Raw genomic sequence first — 25,270 nt, forward strand, 5'->3', positions numbered from 1 at the left:
CTAAGAATTTTATGCTACTCGAATGTGTGAAGAATCTTTTATTTGCACAAGGACAGTACAAATAATCAGCATAATCACATAATCGAACCAAGAAACAGCGTTTGAAGGTGAGGTTGGCAACGAAATATTAAATGTTAGCAGCGAAGACGAAAGTAAATAACTATAACTTTTCATAACTACGTATTAATTAATATCGATAGGAAAAGAATATCTCTTTATAATTTATTTTTCTAACAAAATTTATACTAATATCTATATATCTATATCTATATGTAATAGTTTCAAGCTATTTTATCAATGCGGTAACATTTGGTAACTATTTAATATATTCGGTGTCCTTGCTTGCGTGTCTTGAAAACATCAACCAGTTATGCTAATTAGTGTTTTCATGGCATTGAAGAATAGACTCGTATATACCAGTTCTTCTAATGAATTGACGAATTAGGAATCATTTTTCTCATTTAGCCAATATGCTATCGACAGACTATTCCGTGTTGCATATTTATGTGCAGTGGTGATTTAAATATATAAATATTAAGCAATATCTGGACGTTAGACTATTTGCAAAGCAGAATAGAAGGCTGGAATAATCACTTAATACTTAAATAATTCGAGAAAAAGGTTATGCTTCATAACAATTTACAATTAAACTTTTTTGATGATTAGGAAAATTAGAGTATCTTTTTATTAAATTTCCCCGTCAGTCTATGTCTATATGAAAAATGGTTCTAAAGGAGAGGTACAATAAATTCATTCAAGAGAATGTTTAATTCCATATTGAGGACTATCCCCGATTGTCCATTGGAAATCCATACGCCAGTTTTGCAGAAACTATGGTCGAGATTCCTCTAGAGGTCCATGAGCTCTCATAACTAAACAAAAGAATATTATTTAGGGTGATTCTGGAAACTGGGACAAGCTGTAGCTCTTTTCTAAGAGAAGGTACAATCGATTCATTGAGAAAAAAGTTGAACCTCGCATCGAGGACAATCTTTTGATACCACAACTGTATTTGTTGGGGCAGCAATGCAAGTGCAGTATAAACTTTCATTTATTTTTTAAATGAAACCATTGTTTTTCGTACTTTTATTTAATACGAGTTTATAAAAAATGCATTACAACTTGTTTGCAAGAAAGTAATGGAAAGAATTTAATTTATAAATTTAGAGAAAAATAAAAATTACATATAAAGCAGAATATTGGTTTGTTTTTCATCTATAGATACTGACCATTCTGAAGATAACAAAATTATAAATTTATTTCAAATTACAAAACAAAACTCTCTATTAAAGCAGAATGAAAATTTCACAAAGCCCATTTCACTTTACCTCCGGTTTAATTGAAACAGAAATAAATTGAATACACCATTAAACGGTTAAAATGATTGATAAAACGTGAAAGTAAAGTTAATTTAACATAGTTTCGTATAATCTCTACAACTATGTAAAAGAATAACGTTTATACAAAGAAAAACTTCTCTGACTTTAGAAATAACAGTTCGATATATGAAATTTTATAATTTTAATTAAAAACTGTAACAAAATTTATTATTATAAAAGGATTAATGAATGCTTCGATTAGTCCACGCGATTATTTCTCAGCGATGTGGTAATATATATACACGATAAACCTGTTATTTCTCAGTTTATTTCACAAACGACCGCGCAAATAATAATAGCTTTATTTTGTTTCGTACTTATTACCGTGGAATAGCCACTATGTAACACTTTTAGTAGCATGTACAAAACGATATTTCATTTTGGCTCGTCGTTTCGCTTCGTTGAGGTTTCCTCTACCACTTCTTTCACTATTGCCGGGCTCACTTTCCTGTATAAACTGCCGACCATAGGTCACCGGGCACTTGCTTGTCAAGCGTAGAAAATGCGAATCATTTCCTTGTTTCTTTCAAAATGAATAACACAAACACGCATGACGCTTCTTCGAAAGAAACTGAGATATTCCAAATATTCTCAGATATTATTCTGTAACCTTTAAGATAATGCAAATCAAAAGAGCTGTCTTATCGTTGAACTTCGTTTTTTACTGTTTCTACCAAATATTGTCGTTCTTTTAAAATTTCTGTATCTTTTCTTTCGAGCAATAAAGACGTCGAATAAATAAAGAATAAATATATAAAACAAATCATTAATCGTCACGTTCCAATGTTTTTGTCCACCCACGTACTGTATTTTAGATGACTTATCTACGCGAAGTTTAAATATACAGATAGGTTTAGTTAGTAACAACAACGATATAATACAAGTAATGATTTTTGGTAAAGATAGAATACGAAGAATCCTTATCAATGAAACTAATATTCAACTGGTGGGAGGTATCCAACCCCCGAAGGCCTTTTCCAATTCCCTAGCCACTGCTAAGCAAAGTCGGTCCTGATAAGACGCCGCTATCACCTGAAACACAATTCCCCACAATTTTGTCACCCTGTAGAATACTACGAGTATGGTAAATGAAACGATCGAAATATTATTCAGATAGTAGAAAAACATTCGTGAAAGCATCAAGTGCCATAATCAAACCTCTTCAGAGGCGAGTTATTTTGTCAGAAATGAACAAAAGTTTGTATTAATTTTCGTATAATCGTGTAATATTTTTGGGAAACTTAATTTGAAAGATAATTTTAAAAATAGGCGTACACGTGTGCCAGCATCTTTAAAGAAGCTTAACGTTAATTTATGTTATTATATATGTATATTATATATAAAGATAGTTCCAAATTACTTGCGATTACGTAGTGATTTATTTATTCCGAGCATAATTGGATACCCGGTATCAACCGATAACCCAGTGGATAATGGAAAAAATATTTTTTCGATGATTGATTACCTGAAACCCAATTGGTAAACCGTCGTTGTTCAATCCCATTGGAACATGGGTCGATGGTAATTGCAACGCGTTACAGATCGCGCAATATTTATTAAAAAAGGATTGAAGGAAAATTAATTCCGGCACCGTTGTCGCTTGGGGATACGTGGGAAGTATAAACACTCCGTCGTTACCTAACAGTTTCTGTAAGCACATTAGTGGGTCACGAAAGTTCTCCAAAGAAATATCGATGTTAGTTAAAAATTGCACACGTACGTTGATTTTCTGACGCATGTTGTCCGTCAACGATGTTATATTATCTTTTTCCGCGGGTGTACAAAATCCACGATTGTCCACCAGCAGTTGGAAGCTGATAGGCCAAATCGTGAAGTTCGATAAGCCAAACATCGCCTTTAAATTTTCGAGACTCGCCCTCGTCTTTTTCTGCGGGGAATTTTATTATTTATACTTCATACGCGGACTAATATACTATCAAACTAAATTTTATTTTCTTCCAAAGAGAAAGTAACTATTAAGTTTTTAAATTGACGTCAGGAAATCTTGATTAAAGTTATTCACGTAGATCGCTATGATAAAAATATTATAATGCTAGCGTTACGTCGGGCTGTTTAGGATCCAGAAGCACTTGAGGCACGTCGTCTGCCAGAAAAGTGAATAGCACGTAGAGGATCGAATCGCGTACCCACTCCTGCGACAACTGCAATAGAAACCAGCACTGAGTATGCAATATCGTAAAGTTCTGCACTTTATTGCCCGAGAAATAAAGAAAATATCAGCGCGCTACTTTTCCAATAGCAGTACAGGAAACACATGGAAACAATTCGACCATTTCCAGATATAAAATTCTATTATATGCACGAATCTCTTTAGAATCAAGATTCTACGAAATATACTGATTTTCTTAAACGTTAATACCTGTTCTACGCGTGCACCTTTCTGCGACAGATAACACGTGGCCGTTTTAATCGCTTGTTTTATGTCCGACGTGGTCGAACCAAAGCAACAGTTGCTATCGATATTGTTTGCGTAAAACACTCGTAGAGTTTCCAAGTCCACGTACTCTTTCAAACGCAATGGTGTTTCGCACTCGAAACTCAGCACTCTCATAGCCAAGTAAAGATCTTCCGTGTATCTCGCCATGGGACCGTAAGCGAACATATATTCCAACGATGTGTTTTTGAAATCCGGAATATGCCCGCGATTAGGAATAATTCCTGCGAGACAGAGACGGACGAATATCAGACTCGTTCGTAAACTAACTTTCGTTTGCGTTCCCATTCATCGGCTTTGGGTTTTAAAAATTCATTAGCGGATTTTTTTAAACCGACATTCGAGCGTACGGAGTCGCGGGCAGAAGCTGGCTAACGAACGAATATAAAATTTGTACTCGTTGGTCGTGAATAAAATTTCAACGGGAAGTTACACTGTTAGAGAATGTAGGTCCAATTATATTTAACGAAAATAATATTCCTTCGCTCAACATATAACAGGATTAGTTAGTAAAATAATATTTAATTCAGTGATTCATTAATTCAGATGATTAAAACATTCCCTTGAATTGGAATAAACGCGATTTGATTAAAATATAAATGTCCAACGAATATATATTTTGTGCAAAATTGATTTGTTTTTAATTCTACGAGGCACGTGCTGAGAGAAATTTATAAGCTTTTCGAGGTACCTGGTGTAGGTTTGTGACCAAAAATACCATTGAAGAGGCTGGGTACCCTAATCGACCCCAACAGATCCGAACCAAGCCCAAGTATCGATGCCCCAGCGCCGATCAACGCGCCCTGCAATAAGCAATATTCGCTTCGAATCTGAACATTGATTTTTTCGTTAATAAAAATCGTGATAGTTCACGCTTTCGGATCGCATAAACCGAATCGAGCGAAAATAAATCGCTGACCGCATAAAAATTTGTGGATCGCTCGTGATAATAAACATCAACAGTGTACCAATGGTAAAAGTTCGGACCTGAAAGCGAGAATTACTGTACTTTTTCACGACTTTGGTTATTACCTCCCCACCCGAGGATCCCCCCGCCGATTTCCTCGTGTCGTATGGATTTCTTGTCGTGCCATGAAGGAAATTCGCGGAATGATATCCCGAGCACTGTTCGGGCGTATTGGTGACGCACAGAGGAATAGCTCCAGCGTTCTTTAGTAATTCCACTGCTGATCCGTCTTTCGAGGCTTTCACTCCTTTTCTCGACAAGCTGCCGCCCGTGTAACTCAATCCTGATTTCGAACAAACCACGTGGACCAAATAAAGAATTACAAGCTGCTTTCTCGAAGACAAATAGAAGAGAAAAGGGGGGCTTCTAGTTTCTCCAAATAGTAGGTTCTATTATTGTTCTATCGCTTGTAATCGTAATCCAAAAGGGAACGAAATTGATTATTAATATTACTATATATCTTTTCTGACCTAAAGTTTCCTCTTAGAGTAAAAATTAATTTCCAATGGGTCAAGCTTGACTCGGTTTGTCACAGTTTTTATAGGAAGCTTATTACCTTCGAGGGCACAGGATTCCTTGATGGAGACTGGTACTCCATAAAGCGGTTTCTCTCTTTCCAGAATAGCAGGGATAACGTTCCCTGTTTTCAGATTTTCGTCGCAAATTTTCGCATCATTTATAGCCGCTTCGAATCGTTCCTCTATCACTGCATTCAGGATAGGATTCACCTCCTTAATACGCTGAATGTATACTTCCACCACGGTCTGGCTAGAAAGCTATTCCACCGTACGTTCAAACAAAATGTACATTTATTTCATTGCAAAAACTGTCTAACGAAGTAAACCTGCGCTACTGTATTTATACGCGAATGTGATTTACCACAGGTGGACAATTTCGTAAGCGACGATTCTACGTTCCAAGATAAAATGAAAAACAATTCTTTTTTCTTTATTAGATAATTCTGTGTTTAATAGTAAAACAACAGGGGTCGTAATAGCATGACTTGCACGGTTAAACGATCAATAAAACGTGTGCACTCACTTGTCCGTGTCTGATCCTTCTGGCTAATGTGGTCGCGGTAACTTTTAACAGAGGATGCGTGATCGGTGGTACTCTCAACGGTTCATTACTATGAATATAATTGAACAGTGGGCGAAGTATGAAACGCAGCACATTCGCAACGATAACGATCAGGTAGAACAAAAACATTTTTCCTGTTACAAAGAATACTAGTTTTTAAATTTCTATTCCGGGCGACACGTTTCTAAACCAGTTTTAAAAAAGTGCCCACCGTTTCTGTTTCCGTTTCTGTTTTTTAAGAAGAGAAGCAGAATCTTCTTGTACGGTCCGTTTGAACGGTAAATTCCACAATTTCTCTGCCCGTTATGTCACTCATTTCATCGTTCTGACCAATTACTCGGTTTAAACATAAAAATCACGGTCCATTGAGTACATCTTCTCTCTTTCAAATATAGAAACAGACTGATTTGGCTTTGCCGAGCGATTAGTTTTTACCTAATCGTACATAATGCCGGCGATTATCAATGCAGGGTCGGAAGGTCAGAGACCAGAGTTGAATAAATTTCATACGAGAATAACTAATACAAATTTTAGATTCATTTTTAAACTCTGTAAACGTAACGTTCGTTTATATTGTGGTTTAAATTAAAATTATTGAGGAATTTTTTTACATTCACCTTCTGACGAACGAGAGCCCGAGGAAAAGCTTAAATAAAATTTTTATTCGATGTACAATCTAAATTCTTAATTTAAGATTGTATTATCAGGTTGATTTTACTAATAATCAATAAGAAAGATAACGCTGCCAATATAGGATCTATTACAGTGAAATCACAGGAAAAGAAATTGTTCCAAAAATGTATTTCTATACGTTCATAAATAGTTAACTCCACTTATGTACGATATTTTCTTTTTAGCTGGTACTATCGTTTTACGATCAGTTTTTAGAGAGGATAAATAACATCATTTGAATTTGACGTTCTTCTGGTTTGTAAAAAGTGATATAAATTGCTCGATAATGTAACTCGGAGCGTCGTAACCTTGGTACTAGTAATCTCTAAATAAACTGTCAAATTCGTAGAAAAAGTTATCGGTAAGTGTTAGTAAGTTACAGTCGTTCTTACTTTAGAAACGGGATACAAGTTCAGATATCAGGCGGAAGAATAGATATAACGTGCCTAAAAATGATAATATAGCCTCGAGAAGCAATTTAATATAACGGATTTACACTATGGCCACATGGCGTGGGTCATCCCCACCATTGTTTGTGTCTCATAAGACTGTGAATAATATCAGAAAACAGGTTTATTCTGGAGAATGTATAAATGGATTTACACTAATTAATTCATTAAAAGAAAATCGGAATATCGTATAAAATTTGATATGGTTCCTAGACCGATTAAAACGCCAAGATAAATTTCGATCGTCGCTCGAGCGGAATCAATCTCTCGTATCCGGTTTTATCTGTTTCCTGAAATTGTTTCCCTGCCTCCGATACACCGTTACGACAGATTCCGTTTAATTGTTTCCTTTGTTATTTTAATTTTCTTGCCCTCTTTCGCGCCCGTTGCCTTTATCGGCGCCGACCGACGATATTCCAGAAAAGCTTCGATTTTCTTATAACGAGTCCCTTTTATCAGGGAACGCGCAAAATAGACCGGTCGGCGGTACGTTCGTAGCTGTAATTACGAGGCATTTAATACCGCGGCAGTCGTCTCGCACCGACGGAAATAAAATAAAAACCCGAGGAGAGTTGGAAAAATGGCGAAAAGCCGAACGCGTTCCGAACACCAAGGAATCGTTAACGACTGAATAACGGTCACCTATAAACTAGCCATTTCTAACCTTTATTAACTCTTTATTGCGCGGTAGCCAACCCCGGACTATCGCTTATAAAATAACTATCCAAGCATCGTGGTCCCCGTCAACGACCACGTTAACTATCCACCCAATTTTCACGACGACCATCCTTGATAATCATAATTTTAAATGGGCGTGCAATGAATGGAGAATTATTTCTATTCCCCGAATATTTCAATTTGACGCGTTAGAGTATACTTTTGCATCGTGGGCGCTTCAATTGGGTAAATAGGGTGAAAATAACCCGGAAGCAAAGTGACTAAAACGCGCGATATTTTCTGAGACGCCTGAATATTTCATACCTCGCGGCCCGAAGCGTGCCCGCGAATGCTTTTTCCGCGTGACCCGCAAATTTGCAATATCCACGGGCTTCCTGTTGCAACCCCCTCGCTCTTTCTAACCAACTTCTCCCGTGTCACTCCATTTCTCGGTTTACGACCGCGTAAAAGTTTATAACGACGCCGCCTCCGCCTCCTCGCGGATTACTTTCGCGGCCGAGCGGATATTGCGCGTCGTTCGCCTGATTTCATCTGTTAATTAATGGGGAATAATCGTTACCGGAATCGTCGTTATTACTGCGTTCGAGGCACGGAATCGTGCGGGTTTAGCCGTTATTGCAACAAGATCGAAAAGAAATTCTTCAAAGAAAACGATGTTCTCTCTATTCAACAGCAAGTGGAACTTAAAATATAAATAAAATTGTAATCTATATGTATGCCCGTGCGTGTTGTATCTCCAATTATTTACGCTTTTCGAAGTCTAGCTGAGCTCGCGGAACGACATTCCAGAAAAATCGTTGAACCAGAATAATTGTAAAACATTCCGAGCATTCGCGTCCCGACAAAGGCCAGAGATTCCTCTTTGTCATCCTATGGAAAAGAGAGAAATCCTATTTAATACGCAAAAGAATTCAACGCGGAAGTCTGGTCGTTCTGTTCTTTGTTTGTCAAACTTCTTCGGTCTCCCCATTTTTGTCCCCCTTTTGTTTACCCGCGTTCCTACGTTATGCATGACTGCATCGTCGAAGAGCTGCCACGACGCCGGAGGAAACGATAAAATTTTGGTGGATAGTCGGTCGTTAACAACTTCTAAATATCTGATACACGAGTGACAGTGACAAAGCGCAACTTCTGGGAGCGGACGAGTCTCCCTCATGGTCGGACATTAAGTTGACTTGTTTCACTGGCGTGGCTACAACGGCGCCGTATTGGCTGACTCGAACCACTTGCACCGCTGGAAACTTCGTGCTTCGTCGACAGTTCCATATTCGATAACCTGCGCGAGGGAACGCAGAAACACCTTGCTTCGCGAAGAATCGCCCGCGTATTTTCACGACGAAGTATTATTTGAAATTTACTCGAAGCCAACTTTTCATTCTGTAAGCTGAAACTTTCGCCGAGACGATAGGAGAAGTCGACGCTTTAAAATGTTCGGTTCCGAGACACAGAGAGACAGTGCCTGGAAGATAACGATGCTTTCAAAAGACAAACCTTCGTTTGTATAACGAAGTAAAAGTAATTTAATGATGAAGATATTTGTCTTGTTGTTTTACTTGATTCGTGTTTGTACAAAGTTCGTGAGTAATATCAGAAGAATAAATTAAATTCGATATTTAGAAAGCTTTTACTTCCTTTAACAATTTGTAATAGTTATTAAACGAGGCAGGCAATGAATATTAAAGTTACTGTTAGAGTTCGTGCAGTTTGAATGAAATAATTTTTGGAGACAAAAAATCAGTGTCTTATGTTAACGTTAATAACACCGATTAATTTGCGTATTTTGGATGATTATGCGTCGCCTGTTGGTCGATAGCGCCGAACAGTCGAACGTTATCGAATTTCTCGCACACGACATCGTCGAGCTACGTTGATTTGCAAATCACTTACATAAACGAATTAGCAACATGTATGCGTAACTCGATTCTCCCTTCTTCGTTGTGTCAAGGTCCCCGTGTCGAGCGTCGCTTTTACGTCGAGCACCGAGCACGTTAATTACCAACTGATGTAACCTATCACCTCGAGTCTGATGGGGAGAATTGTAAGGTACGTGGAGACGCATTCAACGAAGCTCGCTGCATGAAACGTTCAAGGCTCCTTTGGATTCTGTTTATGCTCCTCTTCAATCTGCGCGAAGGGACACCTTGCAATCGCGATACGAGCACGCCGCGTGTGTTGCGCATTTCCGGGAACATTGGATATTAATTAAGTGACTTAATACACGGTAAACTGGCCGCGAAACAGCCACACCGTAGTTTCACTAATCCGTTGCATTATTGTGTCCGATTGCGCGATGTAATATTCAGAAAATCAATTCGGATGGCAGCTTTAACGCAATTCCAGATCACGTTGACAAATAATATAACGATAGTTAAAAAGACAATGACAATTTCGTTACGACTTATCAAACTTGCAGCAAGATACATTTTAAAAAATTGGAACGAACTCTAACACCTCAAACTCTTAATAATATATATTAAAAAATTTGTTAGATTAACCAAAAGATAGATCGAACTTTTTAATTTTTATATTACCGATTGCTTTATCAGAATGTTCACTAACAGTTTTTTGTAACTTATCTTTCTGGATCCGCAGAAATATTTGACGCAAAAAATTGTTATATCTTCCTCCGTGGTGCTACTGAAAGTTCTTCGCAGCTTCGAGGGTATTCCGCGCTCACTGTAATCACGAGGTATCTTGTATTAACGCGAAATTCACTCGGAAGTAAAATCTGGCAAGTGTCTGGCATTCAGCCTCCGAAAGTTTGAAATGAAAACAGTTCTCGAAGACTTTGCTGCTTCCGATGGAGATTAAACGTCCCATCGCGCCGGTCTATCTCGACAGGGCTTCGTCACGGAGCGCGTTTACTGTTAAATTAAATATCCTCTTTTTTCGGCAAAGCGATGTAATTCGTTGATTTACTTCCCTGAGATGTTTATCGCCTCTGACTCCTGGCAAATCGTATTCCACGGTGCTGCACGGAGCGATACTGCGTCCTTTGCTAACTCGTCGCAAAGTCTTGACCCGAACGAAGCTTGTTTCAGTAACGTTTCAGCTTTCGACGTTAATCTCGATGCAACAGTGACGAATGGTGGGTATTATAAATTTCCAAATATGCAAAATTTGGGACACTCGACGTATTCGATCGTTTTAAAATAGAATTATTTCGTTTACGGATATTCCCAGGGCCTCGTCGACCTGGATGAAGTTAATAAAAGGTTTTTTGAAACGACAGAATAAATAGTTTCCGGCGAAACTCGTGGGTTCGCGCTAATTTGTCCCGGGAGCAACGAGCGTATCGCGACAAAACTGAGTATTATATCCGGCAAGTTCGGTGCCTCGAAAACTCTGGGAAAGCCTTGCAATCGCGCGAACTGCACGATGCGTGATCAAGGGAACTGCTTTTAATTAGTGGTGCCGCGCGAAAGGGTGGAGCCGAGCTTCGTGGCTGCCGTGTTAGCTTCTCATCCCTCCGCGAAGTAGCTTCCTGTACGTACGCTGGCAGATGTTGCGACTAGCGTTTAAACGGGGGCTTTGTTCAGACGATAATGAGAGAAGAGACGAAGAAAGCGAGAGATACGACTAGAAGCGGAACGAATTTCTTCAGAAGCTATTATCCGCAGTCGAGGCTCTAAGACCGTTGGCTTGTAACCCGTACGCGCGAAATTGCCCGCACAAAGCAGATTTTAATTTTGACCGGAAGCACCCGGGGAAACACTCGAATCGCCGGGTCAGCGAGACAATGATATTAAAAGCTCGGATGTAATACCGCCACTGGCGGAGCATATTATAATGGGTCGCGGAGCCTCGAAAGCTGGCCGCTTCTTTCAGCTTCGGGGCCAGAATTGTGCAATTTGGTTGCCGCACGACCTAATGGAAATCCCTAAAATTGTTTCTTGCTCGACGGGATTTAACGCTCCGGCCGGTGCTCGAGATGAAACGTTGCAGTATCGCGATGCTATTTCTCTTAAACATTTTTCGATGTAGATAAAATCTAATATTAAAGGTCTCGCGAGAAACAACGTGTAATGTTTCACGGTATTCCCGCGTGACTAAAATTGCGCATATTCGAAAAACAGGTTAGAGAATACCTTTCGCGTTAATTGTATACTTGGCTGCCGGCGTGAATTTTAACGAAGCTGGTTTCTTCTGGATGGTTTAAAACGCTTTGCACGTTTGTCTGATCCTCGGTAATAGTTACTTATTTTCTGTTCTACGTAGACGATTACACCCCACTTGTTTCATAGAGAAATTTATTTATTTAATAAACCTCCTTCCTCTACGGAGAATCGACCGTCTTAAATTTCATACCGACAAATACGGTCGTCTAACTTTTGCTCGTCGGTGTGGTTTGTCGAATCCTCGTCTATAATACTCGTAGCATAGCGTCAGCGTCTACAGCGACAGACTCTGTCGCTTCCATCGCCCTTTTGTTCGATCCTCCCACGCAGGGAACCACAGCAGCGCGCATCGGCGGTCCGCGAACTGAAATTTTAACCTCGACCAACCTCCCGATTTCCCGGTTACGCGATTCACCGATGCCACAACTGCGAAATTCCCGCGATGCATTATTGTTCCGATCCGTTCTTCCCGTATAAATTCTAATCCGACGGGCGGCCGAGCGTTTAAAAGCTTTCGTTAACGGACACGCTCAAAGCGTTACCCAATACGCGATAATGAGCCGCAATGGGAAGAGCAAGAGAACCCCGTGGCCTTCATGGATCTTCGTTAAAATTTCCATTTCCGCTCGCCACCGATGCGAACCGAACGCTCGACGCCGATGTACGTTTTAAATGGGACTTTCGATCAAAGCAACGACGTTATTTTGCTCGTTGCGACACCTTATTACGTGGGGTACTCCAGGAATAATGAACTTCGCTTCGGGTAATTAAGTAACTGCATGAAGCGAGAATCCGCCGTACCTTTAGTTTGCAGTGACTGATTCGACTGTTAATAAGCAGCGTCGGTGTACGACTTCGCAAACAAGCATTCATAGAATTTTTAATTAACTCCAGCCTAGTACTCGATATAAACAATGGAACAACGCGGAAGACTAAGCAACGAGTAGCTGTCTAAACGAAACAGGATGGAGTTGATTGAAGCATGACGGACTATCGATACTGCAATATCAATCAATCGTTTACAATGCATATCCACTTCGAAGCGCTCGAAGTCCGGTTCAAATTCCATCCGGTAGTTCTATTCTGGACTCGTCAGCCTCCTGAGCTCGCCGACAGAGGGCTATGCTCGATCTACAGCTCTCTCGCGAGTACTCGACCAATCACCAACTTCTTTCATCGCACGAGCTTTCGTCGGTTTACCAGTTCGAGTGAAATCGATCGTACGCTTTATAGTCGTTAGACGAGTACATTAATAAATTACCAACGCTTCTACCCGGAGAAATTCGGGGGGTTTGGAATCGAAGAAAAGAAAAATAGCGGGAAGGAAGAAAGGATCTGTACGGGGTAAAGGTCAAAGAGGGTCAGCGATTTTTCGCTCGTTATTTCCGCTCGATCGAGAGCGCGCTTTCGCCGGGCTGTCGTTGACACCGTTTTTCACGCTGGCCGCTCGTCGCACCGGCGAAAACGCTATTCAGACTCGCATAATGCCCCCCGGGTTGACGCACGGACACACCGTCGAACACGCTAGACACGTGCGGCGCCCGTGGATGTTACGCCGCTCGTTGTTGCACGTTGCACGTGAGACGGAGTTCGCGTCGACAGACGCTCGATCGACCACGTTTATTATACGCGTCGAAAGGAACCCGGCTCCGGTGAAAAGGAGCCCGGAAGATTCGTATCGAACGCGGACGCGATACGAAACGGATGGAGCATGTACCATTGTCACGACCCGCCTCCCTTTCGATCCTCGCCGACCGACGACCCGTTTCTGCAAAGATAACGCCCACGCCTGCAGACTCTGCTCCCAAATGAAAAGGACGTTTGCAGCTTGTTTGGACGACGAGAATTGTTTGCGTCGTGCACGCGCGTAGCTCGTGCCCATTGTGCGTACTTGTTACGACTTCCATGGGACGGGCGCACCTTTAGGGAACAGGAATTACAAAAGGACAGTGTGTTTCGAAATGGGCATTTTATCCGAACAACTATAATAGAAGGTGGAAAAATTTTTTTGTCGAAATTAAAAAATTTCAAATCATTTTGAAAAAATTATTTTCGGTTACAGGGGTCAATTACAATCAGTTTTGGTGAGCAGATATACCCTCGAAATCCTAACCATTTTCGAGAAAAAAATTCCTTACCGAAAATATAATGTCTGACCATACATTGATATGTTTCCCTGAAATTTCATGGGTGTATTTAAAACATCATAACTTCTGAACGGATTGGAGGATTTTAATGTTTCAAAAGACAAACAACGCGTATTTTAATGAAGAATATGTAGAGATCCGAAGAAAATTTGTAAAATTGTTCCTTAAACCTGTAAAATGAAAACCCCATAAAAATGGTCCAATTTTCAAATGACCACAACTCCTACAATAGTCAAGCGATTCCATTGAAATTTAGTTTAGAAGTAGAGCTCATAGACACCTACAAGAAAGTATTAGCCAACATTTTTGTACAACGCCAACCAAATTTCTTAGAAATGAAAAACCAATTTTTAAGAAAAATCGACAGGCCTAAATTTTTCAGCGAAAAGTAAAAATTTCAAATCGTTCTGGAAAAATTATTTTTAGCTGCAGGGGTCAATTACAATTATTTTTGGTGAATACACATATCCCCGAAATCCTACGTACTTTCGGGGAAAAAATTCTATAATGTCTGGTCAGAGATCTGTGATCATATTCCTTGTTTTTATCACTTCGTATGTAGATATAGTCTAGCGAAAGACAGGGTGAAAGTTTTTAAAGTGGCGCCTCGTGCGTCGAGCAGACCGGTAGCGTATTATTGTCAATGAGGTGATCGTGAATTATCGGAGTTTCGTCGAGCAACGTGTAGCGGGAAGTTCGGAAGCGTGCCAGCGGAGCCAACCCATGCGGTTAATTCACTCTTGCACTTCGAAACTCGATGACTCATAGATTGGTCGTCATAATTGTACACTAATGTCGTTACCGGTGATTCTACGGTCCGTTAGTTTCAACCGGATAGCCCCGAAAGTAAAACCAGGACAGTTTCGCGGAAGGAAACCGAGCCAGATATTCGCGTCTCATCATTTCCATATTTCGCGGCGAGCTCCCGTCGAACATATTTGAATTTGAATAACGATATCTTTGCCGCGACAAATAAAATGCCCCGGCATATAAGAAATTTCGAAGAACGATAAAGCGAGGGTCTACGCGTAAAGCAAAACGAATCGGGAAATACCTTTTTTCACAATACATACAATTGCATCTTTTATTCATTCTCTCAAATTCTATTTCCAGAAGTTCTCTCTTGACTGACTTTTCAAGACCCACTTTTATTTATTCCGCGGAGATGCTGAAGCACGCATTGGCATGGAATTAAAATGAACGTTGCTTTATTTAATATTGATCGTACAATTACCGTGGCTTTATATTATTTTATGTAGCCCTTAAACCTTTGTTTCGCGCATAAAACCATTTCCAACATAATTGAATGATCAACGATATTGCTTGACTTTATTCGTCGTTAAACCTGTCCATCCACTTTGCAACAGCCTGAATAATTTTAAGGGGAAACGAAATATAACATTGCAGAAACGATAAACTTCGCGAATTGCCGTATTTTCACGGAAGTTGCAGAGTTATTTTACTCGTGCTTGCAATCTCTAGTAATTACATTGCGAAGAGATGGGCTGGCAGCTTCCGGTAGATCTGAAGTTTTGCAGAATCCAATTCGATTCTTTCCGGCTTTGACGTTCATCTTTCAAAAACACGAGAACAACATTGTTTCTGCTCGCTGTGCCCGCCATCAAAAGCACTGTAGTTGGGTTACGCGTTACAATATTCTCTTTTTTGGACCGTTTGAAGGACACTCGCGTTTCAACCGATCGTAATCGTAACTGTTTTTAATTTCGCGGACAATGGGTTTCCGTTTCTTTGTACGACGAGAAGCTAGGAATGCGTTGTTCGAAGCGACACGATTCGCAGCTTGCGAGTCGGACGAATCTTGCGTTATGGTCGCGCACAAAAGCTCACACGGGGAAGTTCTGCGTTCAGACGCTCGTTACTGTTTCCGAACGTGTTCCAGAAACGACGAGAAACTCGAGTAACGCGCGTTCTTAACGTCGCAAATTCCATCCAATTCTCGCGAAACTTTCACGAGCAATTGTTCGTGCGTAAGTGTCGCATTCCGCTTTCGACGTCGCGTCGTGATTATGCTATTTAGTAGAACATCAATTTACCTTCATGGCTCTCGAGAGCGTAGCATAACATCGCTTACGAGCGACAAACCTACCCATTTCGCGCGTTTGATTTCTATTCTTGGTTATTCTTGATTATTTACGATAATAACGAGTCGCTTAAAACATCGTCAACTATCGATTTTCGAACATCGATATCGTCGAGCGAATATCGCGTTACAAAAGATTTCTAGGAATTCGTAAATTGTTACTTTCGTTCTCGGAACTACGTATCATCTTTTTTCGACGTTTGTATAATGAATACCATTGAAGGATACTACCCGTTCGTTAACAACGTCCATTCAATTTGGTAAATGCAACACGATCCATTCGACTGACTGATACAGAGATTGGTTTGAGATTGAACTGCAATGTTCCATTACAGCTACTGTTATCGTGAATAACTATAATTGCAGCTAACGCTCGGAAGGATCAAGATTTTGTTTCGATCCCTCAAAACGGTAATATTTTCATTTCTTTCTGAAGAAATACTCAATTAAATCGATAGGGTTAGCGTGTTACACGTAAGAGCGTACTTTCCCATTCGCGTAAAGAATCATGGAGCAAATATACAACAGATGTACCGAAACAACGACGAAGACAAAGATATTCCTGGTGCTCGAATCGATAACGCATCGAGGACAAGCGTTTCCTCGAGGGAGGTCCTCCAGCTTCCTAGCTTGTTCGGGGTAAAAGCGGTTTAACAAATATTATCATAAAACCCGCAGGAATCCAGCGTGTTTGCGTTTGGAAAGGGAAAAGGTGGAGAGACGAGGTAACGATAACTCGTCTTTTCCTTTTTACTGGGATCGTCGCGATCGCGGACGGGTTTATCGCGCTCGGGACGAGACAAAATACTTTCCATACGGCGGACCAGTTCCATCCGCTCGGCTCCCGGAATTGAATAACCAAACGGTGTCCCTGGCGTTTCGGTGGCTGACCAGGGACTGGGTTGGGAGCGTACGAAACGTGGGAGGAAAAAGGTGGCGCCGGTTTAGTTGGAAGAGATAATAACCCGTGACTAGTAATGGGACTGACAAGAGAAATACACAGCTTTTGTACGATCTGCCGCTAATTTGCGACGTGCAAGAATGTGGAAGGGAAATTCTCTTCCTCTTCAATTCAGAATTCCTTCGCCTCGTATAGAAGTTTTTTTTATTTGGCGAGTTTCAACTTTATTCTTTTAATGCTCTAGCATTGTGGTATACTGTTTGTCCACCGTGAAACTCGGTTCCATTTTGTTATCCGTGACGAAGTCAGCCTTGTTTAGAGAAAGGATTGGCCAGGCAGGCTACCTTGGTCGAACGATTTGCCAACACCGCTCCCTCGTTTTACTAGAATTACTCGACATCACGGCATCTTTATTGGCCATTAGACGCCGCTTTCCGCGCCGCGATCGCCTCCACGCCTTTTGTTCCCATCTTTGAATCGCACGCTCCGTGGATCGCCTCTAATTACGTGCTCTAGAAAACGCCCGTCGAAAAGCAACTCGACGCGGATACCTGGGAGAGGCTCGATGCGATTAAAATCGACCCAGTAAATCGATTAACGAAGCCTTCGCTGTGGCTGATCGACGAAGACCGCTGCACACAAGTCTCGATTGGCTGTATATTTTTTTTTATTAAACGAAACAAAAATATTACGACTTCAAAATATGGCTGCACATGGGAAATTCAACTTGTTCCTCTTTGTAATTTTTGTATCTTCGTTTAGAAAAGGGCTTCGAATTGTCTTAAATTCTGGAATCACCCTATATATACAAGGACCGATTCTACCTGTGAAAACAAGGCGTGAGAAAAGAGTAACAGTTTTCCTTTTAGGGCTTCGTTGTCGAGATAACTGAATTTGTATATTTGTCGGATACGTGGTTGATCGAATCCCTGGCGCGTCTGACCATTAACCAGTTTTTCTACTTGCACCTGTGTCCAAGTCCCGCTGTGTTCTACGCGTTCTGGATGAACGATGTGGACTTTTTCGATGAACAACTTTTACTGTTTTTTACACGCAGAATCATCCCCTTGCATATTTATTTGTGGTTTAAACAAAGCGTTGCAAACTGTTTTCTTAGAAACCAACGAAGATACCGATTTCATTTTTCCTTGTTTAATCGAATGGAAATCAAAAAATAAAAATTAACGGTAAATTAGCGATAAAATAGCATCGATCGAAAATTGTACCGCATTGCTATTGGAAAGAGGCGCGTGTTGCTCGTGTGCAGCGAGCCTAAGAGAAAATGTGACGTCGACGATCGACTGACCAGCGTTTTCGAGCACCGGTAATGGAACGTAATGGAGTGGCCGTGGAGAAAACGAACATTCAGAACGAACGTAAGTCGAAAAGGAAGCGAGGGAACGGAATGGAAAAGTTTGGAAAGCGTTGACCGTGGCGCGGCCGGAAAACGGGGCAAAACTTTGAAACAGGAATGCATTATGGGACGCACGACGACGAGGAAAGTGGCGGAGAGCTTTCGTCGTTGCTTGTTTCGACATAATATTGTTGTTTGGCGGCATGGAAAGCACGAGGTTTCGATCCTCGGTTAGAATATCGTTTGTGCGTGGTCAAATGTTAAATACAATTATTGATATCCGTATTCCAAAGGAAATCCATATTATTTTACCTGTTCTATATTATTTAAATTTGATCGCTGTAAAGTATAGTGCGTGTAATTTTTTTGGAATTGGATACAGTTAAAAAACGAATAAAGGCGCGTTCGTAGTGACGTAGATCGAGGATTCTCGAAATCGCTCGAGTTTCACTCGCGATGTAACAATTGGACATGCAATTAGCTTCGTGTAAGACGAGTCATTGTTAGCTAAATCGCCCGAGCGGAGATGTTAACGCATCGATTGGTGGCATCCGAACTAGCGACTCGGCAAAATCGCTGACAATTTAGTTGCCACAACCAGTGCCTAGATTACCATCTACGAACACCCGAACACTTAGCAAGTTCAAGTAGATAGCTCGGTACAGTGGTCCCACGCTAACGTTTGTCACTTTTTCCCTCCATATTGTTCATCTTGACTTCTGAACAATTCTAGAACCCGTGGTACAAACCAATAGTACCCAGCGAACCTTTGAGAGGGATTACCGTAGAATATAAATACTTTCAACGTAATTATATCGTTCATCTAATAATATAAAATAAAAATCTTGTCACGAGGCGACGTAACGGATTAAATATAATTCTCGCGCGTTTTCACTAGCGTTTCGTTCGTGCCCGAAAAATGCTCCCAACGACGTAAAAACATTTTGTTACCGGGTATCGAGCGCAAAGTTATTTCGCACGAAATTCGAATTTCAACATTTATTTTCTACGAATTCGCAGGCTTTAAGCCCACAGAGGAGATATTTCGGTATGCGGCGCGCGTTCGCAAACAAGGCAGATCAAAATTTCCGTCGCGTCGCTTCACCGTCGAATTTTCATCCCTCTGCGTAAAAACAATTTGAATTCACCGTATCCCGCGACCCGCGTTACATCGCGCAACAAGGGAGCCCCTCCTCGCCTGCAGCCGTACAAAGGGTTCGTCGAAAGTGCAAAGGTTACACCTCGGCTCCGCAATGCAGCCCTAAGGATTCCGCAACGTTACCAGACGCTCTGGCTTCGCGGACGAGGGAAGCCTGGAACTTTCAGGCGAAAGTAAATGACGAGAAACGACTTTACAGTCGCGCAGAACGAAATTGTAACCCTCTGTCAATAGACACATCCATTTCCGTCAATTAAACGCCTCAGTCGGAGTTAATTTTCGCGCCGGTGTGTAAAATACATAATAGTCAGACTCGAGCAGAAGTCGAATTAGTCCCGTCGGGAACGCAAAACGGTCCTCTCGCTCGAAATACGACAAATTTCACGTACCAAGCAGAGGGCGGGAGGCTGAAAAACATTATCGTTCCCCCGATAGATTCGCACGTTTCATTTTTACTGCTGTCGATTCCTTGCAATTACGTTTCCAATATTTTCCGAGTTTAAAATCGTTCGAGCTCGAATACGAACGATCGCGAACGGGCTTCGACGAATTTTACAAGTAGGATTTAAAAATATCACCGTCGTTCGTTTTCGCTGACGTCGATTTCTTAAAATCGCATTTCCAATATTTTGCAAGTTTAAAATTGTTCCCGAGTCTGAAGCATCCTTGCAGAGGAAGAATTCCTTCGTTAGATACGTCAATATTTTATAACTAATGAACCGACTTCACCGCGTTCGCGTAACCGGAAACTGGATTCCGAGTCTGCTTCAGACACCCGCAGAAATTCGTTTGTGCATAAGACTTGTTCCCAGTGGGTGATTGTCGCGAGCAGACGCAACGATACAAACACTCTACACTGTGCTCGCAACATCGCTCGCGAGAACTATGCCACGAACAATGTCTCTTTATTTCATTAACTTCAAGTCTTGCTCCCTTTTTTGTCATTATAAATCGAGGCCGTTGATGCTAAAACGTGATCAACGACCTACCGTGCATAACAGTATAGCTCCGCGTTGCCAACGTAACCATTCCCTAATCTTCGTATTCCCGTAAGGCTTTCGGTAATACTGACTAATTTCGTTCGACTGCTCGCAAACAACAATCGATATCCCGCGTACAATCCCATTCGCCATTTTCTAAAGGCAAACTAGGAAACTGGCTTAGCCGGGGAACCCTTGAACTTCCGACACGGTTGAAACAGTCCTCGCGATAAAATTGGCTCTTCGTCGAGCCGGCTAAACGGAGAAACTAATCGGATAAATTATTTCTTGGCAGTCGAACGGCACTGTTTGTTCGACGATGTGGAAAATCATGGAAACGCCGGCGGAGTTTGTTCGCGACGCGGAGAAATCCTCTATTTCGAACCCGCGGACGTGACAATTTTTCTTCCACCGGGACAAACTTATTGACAAAACGAACGGATAGCGCGCAATCTTCCGTTGAATCGAGTGGCCCGATAATTGTACACGCGGGAGCCAATAACCGCCTACATCCCTTCCCGTCCCGGAATCCAATTAAGAATTATTTATGTTGGGGACGAGGGGGGCGGGGGGGGGGGGGGCGAAAGTTTCGACGCGATTGTACCCGCGTTGTGGAAACGATTATCAGGTTCGTCGAAAGCACGAGGAACGTCTGTTCCCGCAATGGCCGATGCTTCGAGCGCGTTTCGAACGATCAAACCGGAAACGACGGGCGGCTTTGTCGGTAACCGATCGATGGAACTCGATTACAGACGTCCCGAAATTTGCATAAATACTCGTAATGAACGCGTAATGAATTCACGCGGGCATGTATCGCACGGAATCGATCGACTGTAAAATCTTTATAGGCGAACGCTCGACAGCTTTCAGCCTCCCGTGTAATCTCGCGGTATTTTCAATCAATTGCCATCGCATTGTTTACGATCCATGAACCCATATAGAGACACCACCTGTCCCCTGTTAATTCACTATTCCGTAACCAGCGATCGGTGTTCACAAAAAGCATCCATCATCGATTAAACTATTGATCGAGTCGGTTAATTCGGGATTAATCGGAAAATGAAAATCTCTACGTTCGAGGTTTTTACGCCTCGCGCGGGAACGATTAATCTTGATCGTTATTATTCTGCGCGTCCGCGATTGTAAATGGAATCGAGTTTGTCAGAGTCTTTTTCCACGATAATGACTGAATATAGATCCGGCAGAACGGTTAATTGCGTGGAATCGTGCTCCGTTAAAGAAGGTAACGTCGATCCGTGTGCAAATTAATATGTGTTATGGCAATGGATATTGCTGGGTAACCAAGGGATCAAAGTAATTGAAAAATTGAGGAAACGAGGCTTTTCCCTTCCATTATTGATTAATATTCTCCTTCTTGAATGAATGTAATCGATGCAGGAAACTTTTTGTATCATGTAATGTAGACATGAAACTGCGTTAAAATAAGAAACAAAAGAGGAATTGTATGGAAAATAAAAAGCACCTGATGGTGTTAGGTAATTGCTACGATAATGCCATTACTATTGAAACTGAACAGGAATCCTAATAAGTTTCTGCGTAATAAATTGCAACGAGTTTTAAAACCATTGAGTCGCAATTTGTAAACTTCTTAGTGTCGCGGTACGATGCATTACATTCGCCGCAGTATCCGCAATAACGTATTCCGATGCCACGAGCGAACAAGCACGACGATTTATAAACTACCCTCTGTTGTCAACCGCATTTTTTAATTCCACTCCGCGAGCGGAAGATGTAAACTGTCAGAGGGGGGGCCGGCATAGAGGGGCGGACGCTTTTGTTTCGTCCAACGATTAATGCATTTCGCCGTCGCAGTCCGGTCTCGCGGTATTTTAATTAATTTCCGTCGACAATTATTTCAAATATTTCACGTTATTTGCGGTCGAGAGACGGTCGCCAACCGTCCACCCCCGCTCGCCACCCATTCGTCCACTCTGGCCAACAGCCTATTTTCTCTCCGCTGAAGTTCATCTGTCCGTTCGTTCTGTCATCGAACGCCGCTCGATAAAATGGGTTAATTCCGGACAATGCTGCGACTGAAAATCACATTTGGACAGGCGTTGTTATAGAGTGATTACCCGCAGTCCAATTTCCGCGCGACTAGCCGGCTACCGATTATCGTTATTTATATTCCTTTAATTTCCACCCGATCTACGTAACCGGAACGTACCGCCTGGCTGCTGTTATTAGAACGTGGGAATGCTTCCTGTCCATTGTAACGAACACCACGCGCGAGTTTCAATGGATGAATTTCAAACCCATGTATCACCCCCGTCCCCCACCCTCCCCTTTTTTCGTTCGTCGTTTCGGTTGATCCACCGTCCATGGATTTTCGCCATGGAACGATTTAAACGACCGCTCGCGACAAAGATATTGTTGCGCTGGTTCGTTATTAGCGACACGCAAAGGGGGCGGTGAATCTTCGGGGAAATAAGTCCAAAAAGGCAGAATAAATGTAACGCATTTTTGAAACGTTTGAAAGGTTTTTCGACCCTTGCTGCGGGTCCCAAAATATGCAGGGTGAGTGAAACTTCTAAATAGAACTATGCACGATTTGGTGTCGCCATATTGACTCCATTTCGTGAAGTTTATAATAATTAAACAAGGTTATAAATACCATTATTTTAGTGGAAAAGAGGCAGATAACGCGGGTATATATTTTGTTTAAATCGCGCGAAAATTGTCAGCAATCTTTCGCTCGAATTTTTTCGCCGCGTCAAAATAAACCACAGAAAATCACTCGCTGTTAAGTTAATACGTTTCAACGCAATTTGTACGCGCGGCGTATGAATCTCGCTTTCGCGCGACGCGATATATCACGATTAAACGCTGCGAACATGTTTGGCCAGAGCATGAAAAGCGAGAATGAAAAGTCCAGATAGGTGTGACACTTTCAAGATCGTTTTTTGTTATGCGCCGCATGATAAACCGAGCGTATCCATTACGGTCGGTGATAAATGGTTCGACCACCGATGTACCAACGTCGTGCTTCCACCCCCGCGCGTCGGTCGTGATACAATTAATTTCTGTCGCATTATTCGCGGTTGAAAAACGCCTGGACCCGGCCACCTTCGACCCTGTCCCATTCACATCTCGTTGCTTCCCCTTATTCGGTCCACCTACGCGCGTTCATTGCATCAAGCCCGGTAAATTGGTTTACTGCTGACGCTGTCGCGAATCGAAACGACCGTGTCTGTTGTCGCACCGCTCTGGAAAGTAATCCGCCAACACAGGTATTTCGAACGTACCCTGTTTTCACTGTTGGCCGAATTCGCAACACGGGTAAACTGTAAGCATCCCCGTTTGACGTTTCGCGCTTCCAATCTCTCGGTACTTTCGAAATCTGGTCCGAATTTTCACGCGAAGCTACGTCTTTCTTTCCCATGCGTCGAAGTCCCCCGTGACGCGTGACGCATTCTCTCTAATTCTGACCGATATTTATCATTTCTTCGAACGTCCATTTTACTGGAATATTGACGATAGTTTCTTATATATGTGCCAAGTTTCTTAAAGATTGGTTCATTAGTGTTTCAGAAAAAGCGGCTCCGATAAAAACAATTTGTAAGTTGTTCGCGCTTTAGTCGCGTAATGAATTTTCTTTCTTGCCTACGACTAATGCGGTGCAATATAGGAAACCTTCACACTCCTCGAAGAACTCGTTTAGTGCCACCCTCTCGCTGCTACGAGCTATTCTTGCCTCCTTTGTAGCGTCGGAGTGCCGGCGCTCGGCGAAGATTATGCACTAGAATGCAATTCTCGGCAAATATTTTCCACGTCGTCCAATTTTAACCCTCAGTTTGCCGAAATGACTCGCAACGATCGTGAAAAGAAACACACAAGGTGCAATTTTGAAACAGTATAACTTTGTCTTAATGTCCACACGTCGGTTTACGTTAATAATTGCTATATATTGTTATAGATATTAATGCAGGGAAGAGCAGAACGAGATATTGTTTATCGGAGAATTCGACGAAACTACGAAAATCTCGAGTCCTCGCAACGAGCCATTCGTGGTTTTACAAATACCCGCAAAAATCTCGTAGCATACCGATGTTGTGGTTGCCTTTGGAATCCCTGGGACGACACTTCGACGTTCAGTAGTCAACAGAATCCGGAGTAATGGAATTCGACAAACGAACTTCGATTATTCTCTGTCAATTGGGTTTTGGGAAAATAACGACTCCAACATTGTTGTCCTTCCTATTCTCGACGTTGCGCGGCGAATGCATAAAAAGCGCACATGCCAAGAAGAATGAAATAGCTGTGACTTTTTGCCGTCGTCGGTCCGCAGCGCAAACTTTCTGCGTAATGAAAGGCTGCACGGAAAAACCGTTCGGTCGGAAAATAGGAACGAGACCGTACAATTCCGTTCGAGCGCGGTTTTTTATCGGATGTAATATTTCTTTGCTTAATTCGCGTTTTGACGGAACGTGGAGTTACTGGACGATTGACGAGGTCTCTTAATCCTGTAACTGCAAGGAAAAATCACTGAAATCTGCAAAGCAACGCGGAAGAATTTCCATTTTTTACAATTTAAATGCCTCGTTGTATTACTTAAACGACGAGTCATCAATTTTGCAATCTTTTTCTTATTTAGTTTATACAGATTACGAAATGCGATTCGTATCGTAATACTACATTAAACAAAGTAATTAATTTAGTTTTTAAATATTTGCGTTCTTGAACTAAAAACACTTTCGATGTTCATCGACCAATATTCATCGCTACGTGAACAGCTTTAATACGTATTTATAACGAATATCCAGCTCATATTTATCTATCGCGTATATCGATTTCGCGAAATAGTAATGC

General features: G+C 41.6%; 2 protein-coding genes across 4 annotated transcripts in view; one reads left to right on the forward strand and one right to left on the reverse strand.

The window, feature by feature from the left end:
• The window catches only part of LOC143343716 (zwei Ig domain protein zig-8), a 391,356-nt gene that overhangs the window by 285,302 nt on the left and 80,784 nt on the right, over nucleotides 1-25,270 (forward strand). The window lies entirely within an intron of this gene.
• Nucleotides 1,628-6,294, reverse strand: LOC143343691 (fatty-acid amide hydrolase 2-B-like). 2 transcript variants are annotated; one of them, XM_076768846.1, is made up of 10 exons: nucleotides 6,093-6,294; nucleotides 5,843-6,015; nucleotides 5,358-5,577; nucleotides 4,867-5,084; nucleotides 4,526-4,637; nucleotides 3,760-4,058; nucleotides 3,443-3,541; nucleotides 3,100-3,267; nucleotides 2,845-3,027; nucleotides 1,628-2,411 (listed from the first exon to the last, which is right to left on the reverse strand). In XM_076768846.1, exons 2-10 carry the CDS (start codon nucleotides 6,008-6,010, stop codon nucleotides 2,319-2,321), a joined length of 1,560 nt encoding a protein of 519 aa, XP_076624961.1. In that variant the 5' UTR covers nucleotides 6,011-6,015; nucleotides 6,093-6,294; the 3' UTR covers nucleotides 1,628-2,318. The 2 variants fall into 2 exon arrangements, with proteins under 2 accessions (XP_076624961.1, XP_076624969.1); XM_076768854.1 differs by having other exon boundaries at nucleotides 5,843-6,294.

This window comes from Colletes latitarsis, chromosome 1, assembly GCF_051014445.1.
Source record: "Colletes latitarsis isolate SP2378_abdomen chromosome 1, iyColLati1, whole genome shotgun sequence".
Taxonomy (NCBI): domain Eukaryota; kingdom Metazoa; phylum Arthropoda; class Insecta; order Hymenoptera; family Colletidae; genus Colletes; species Colletes latitarsis.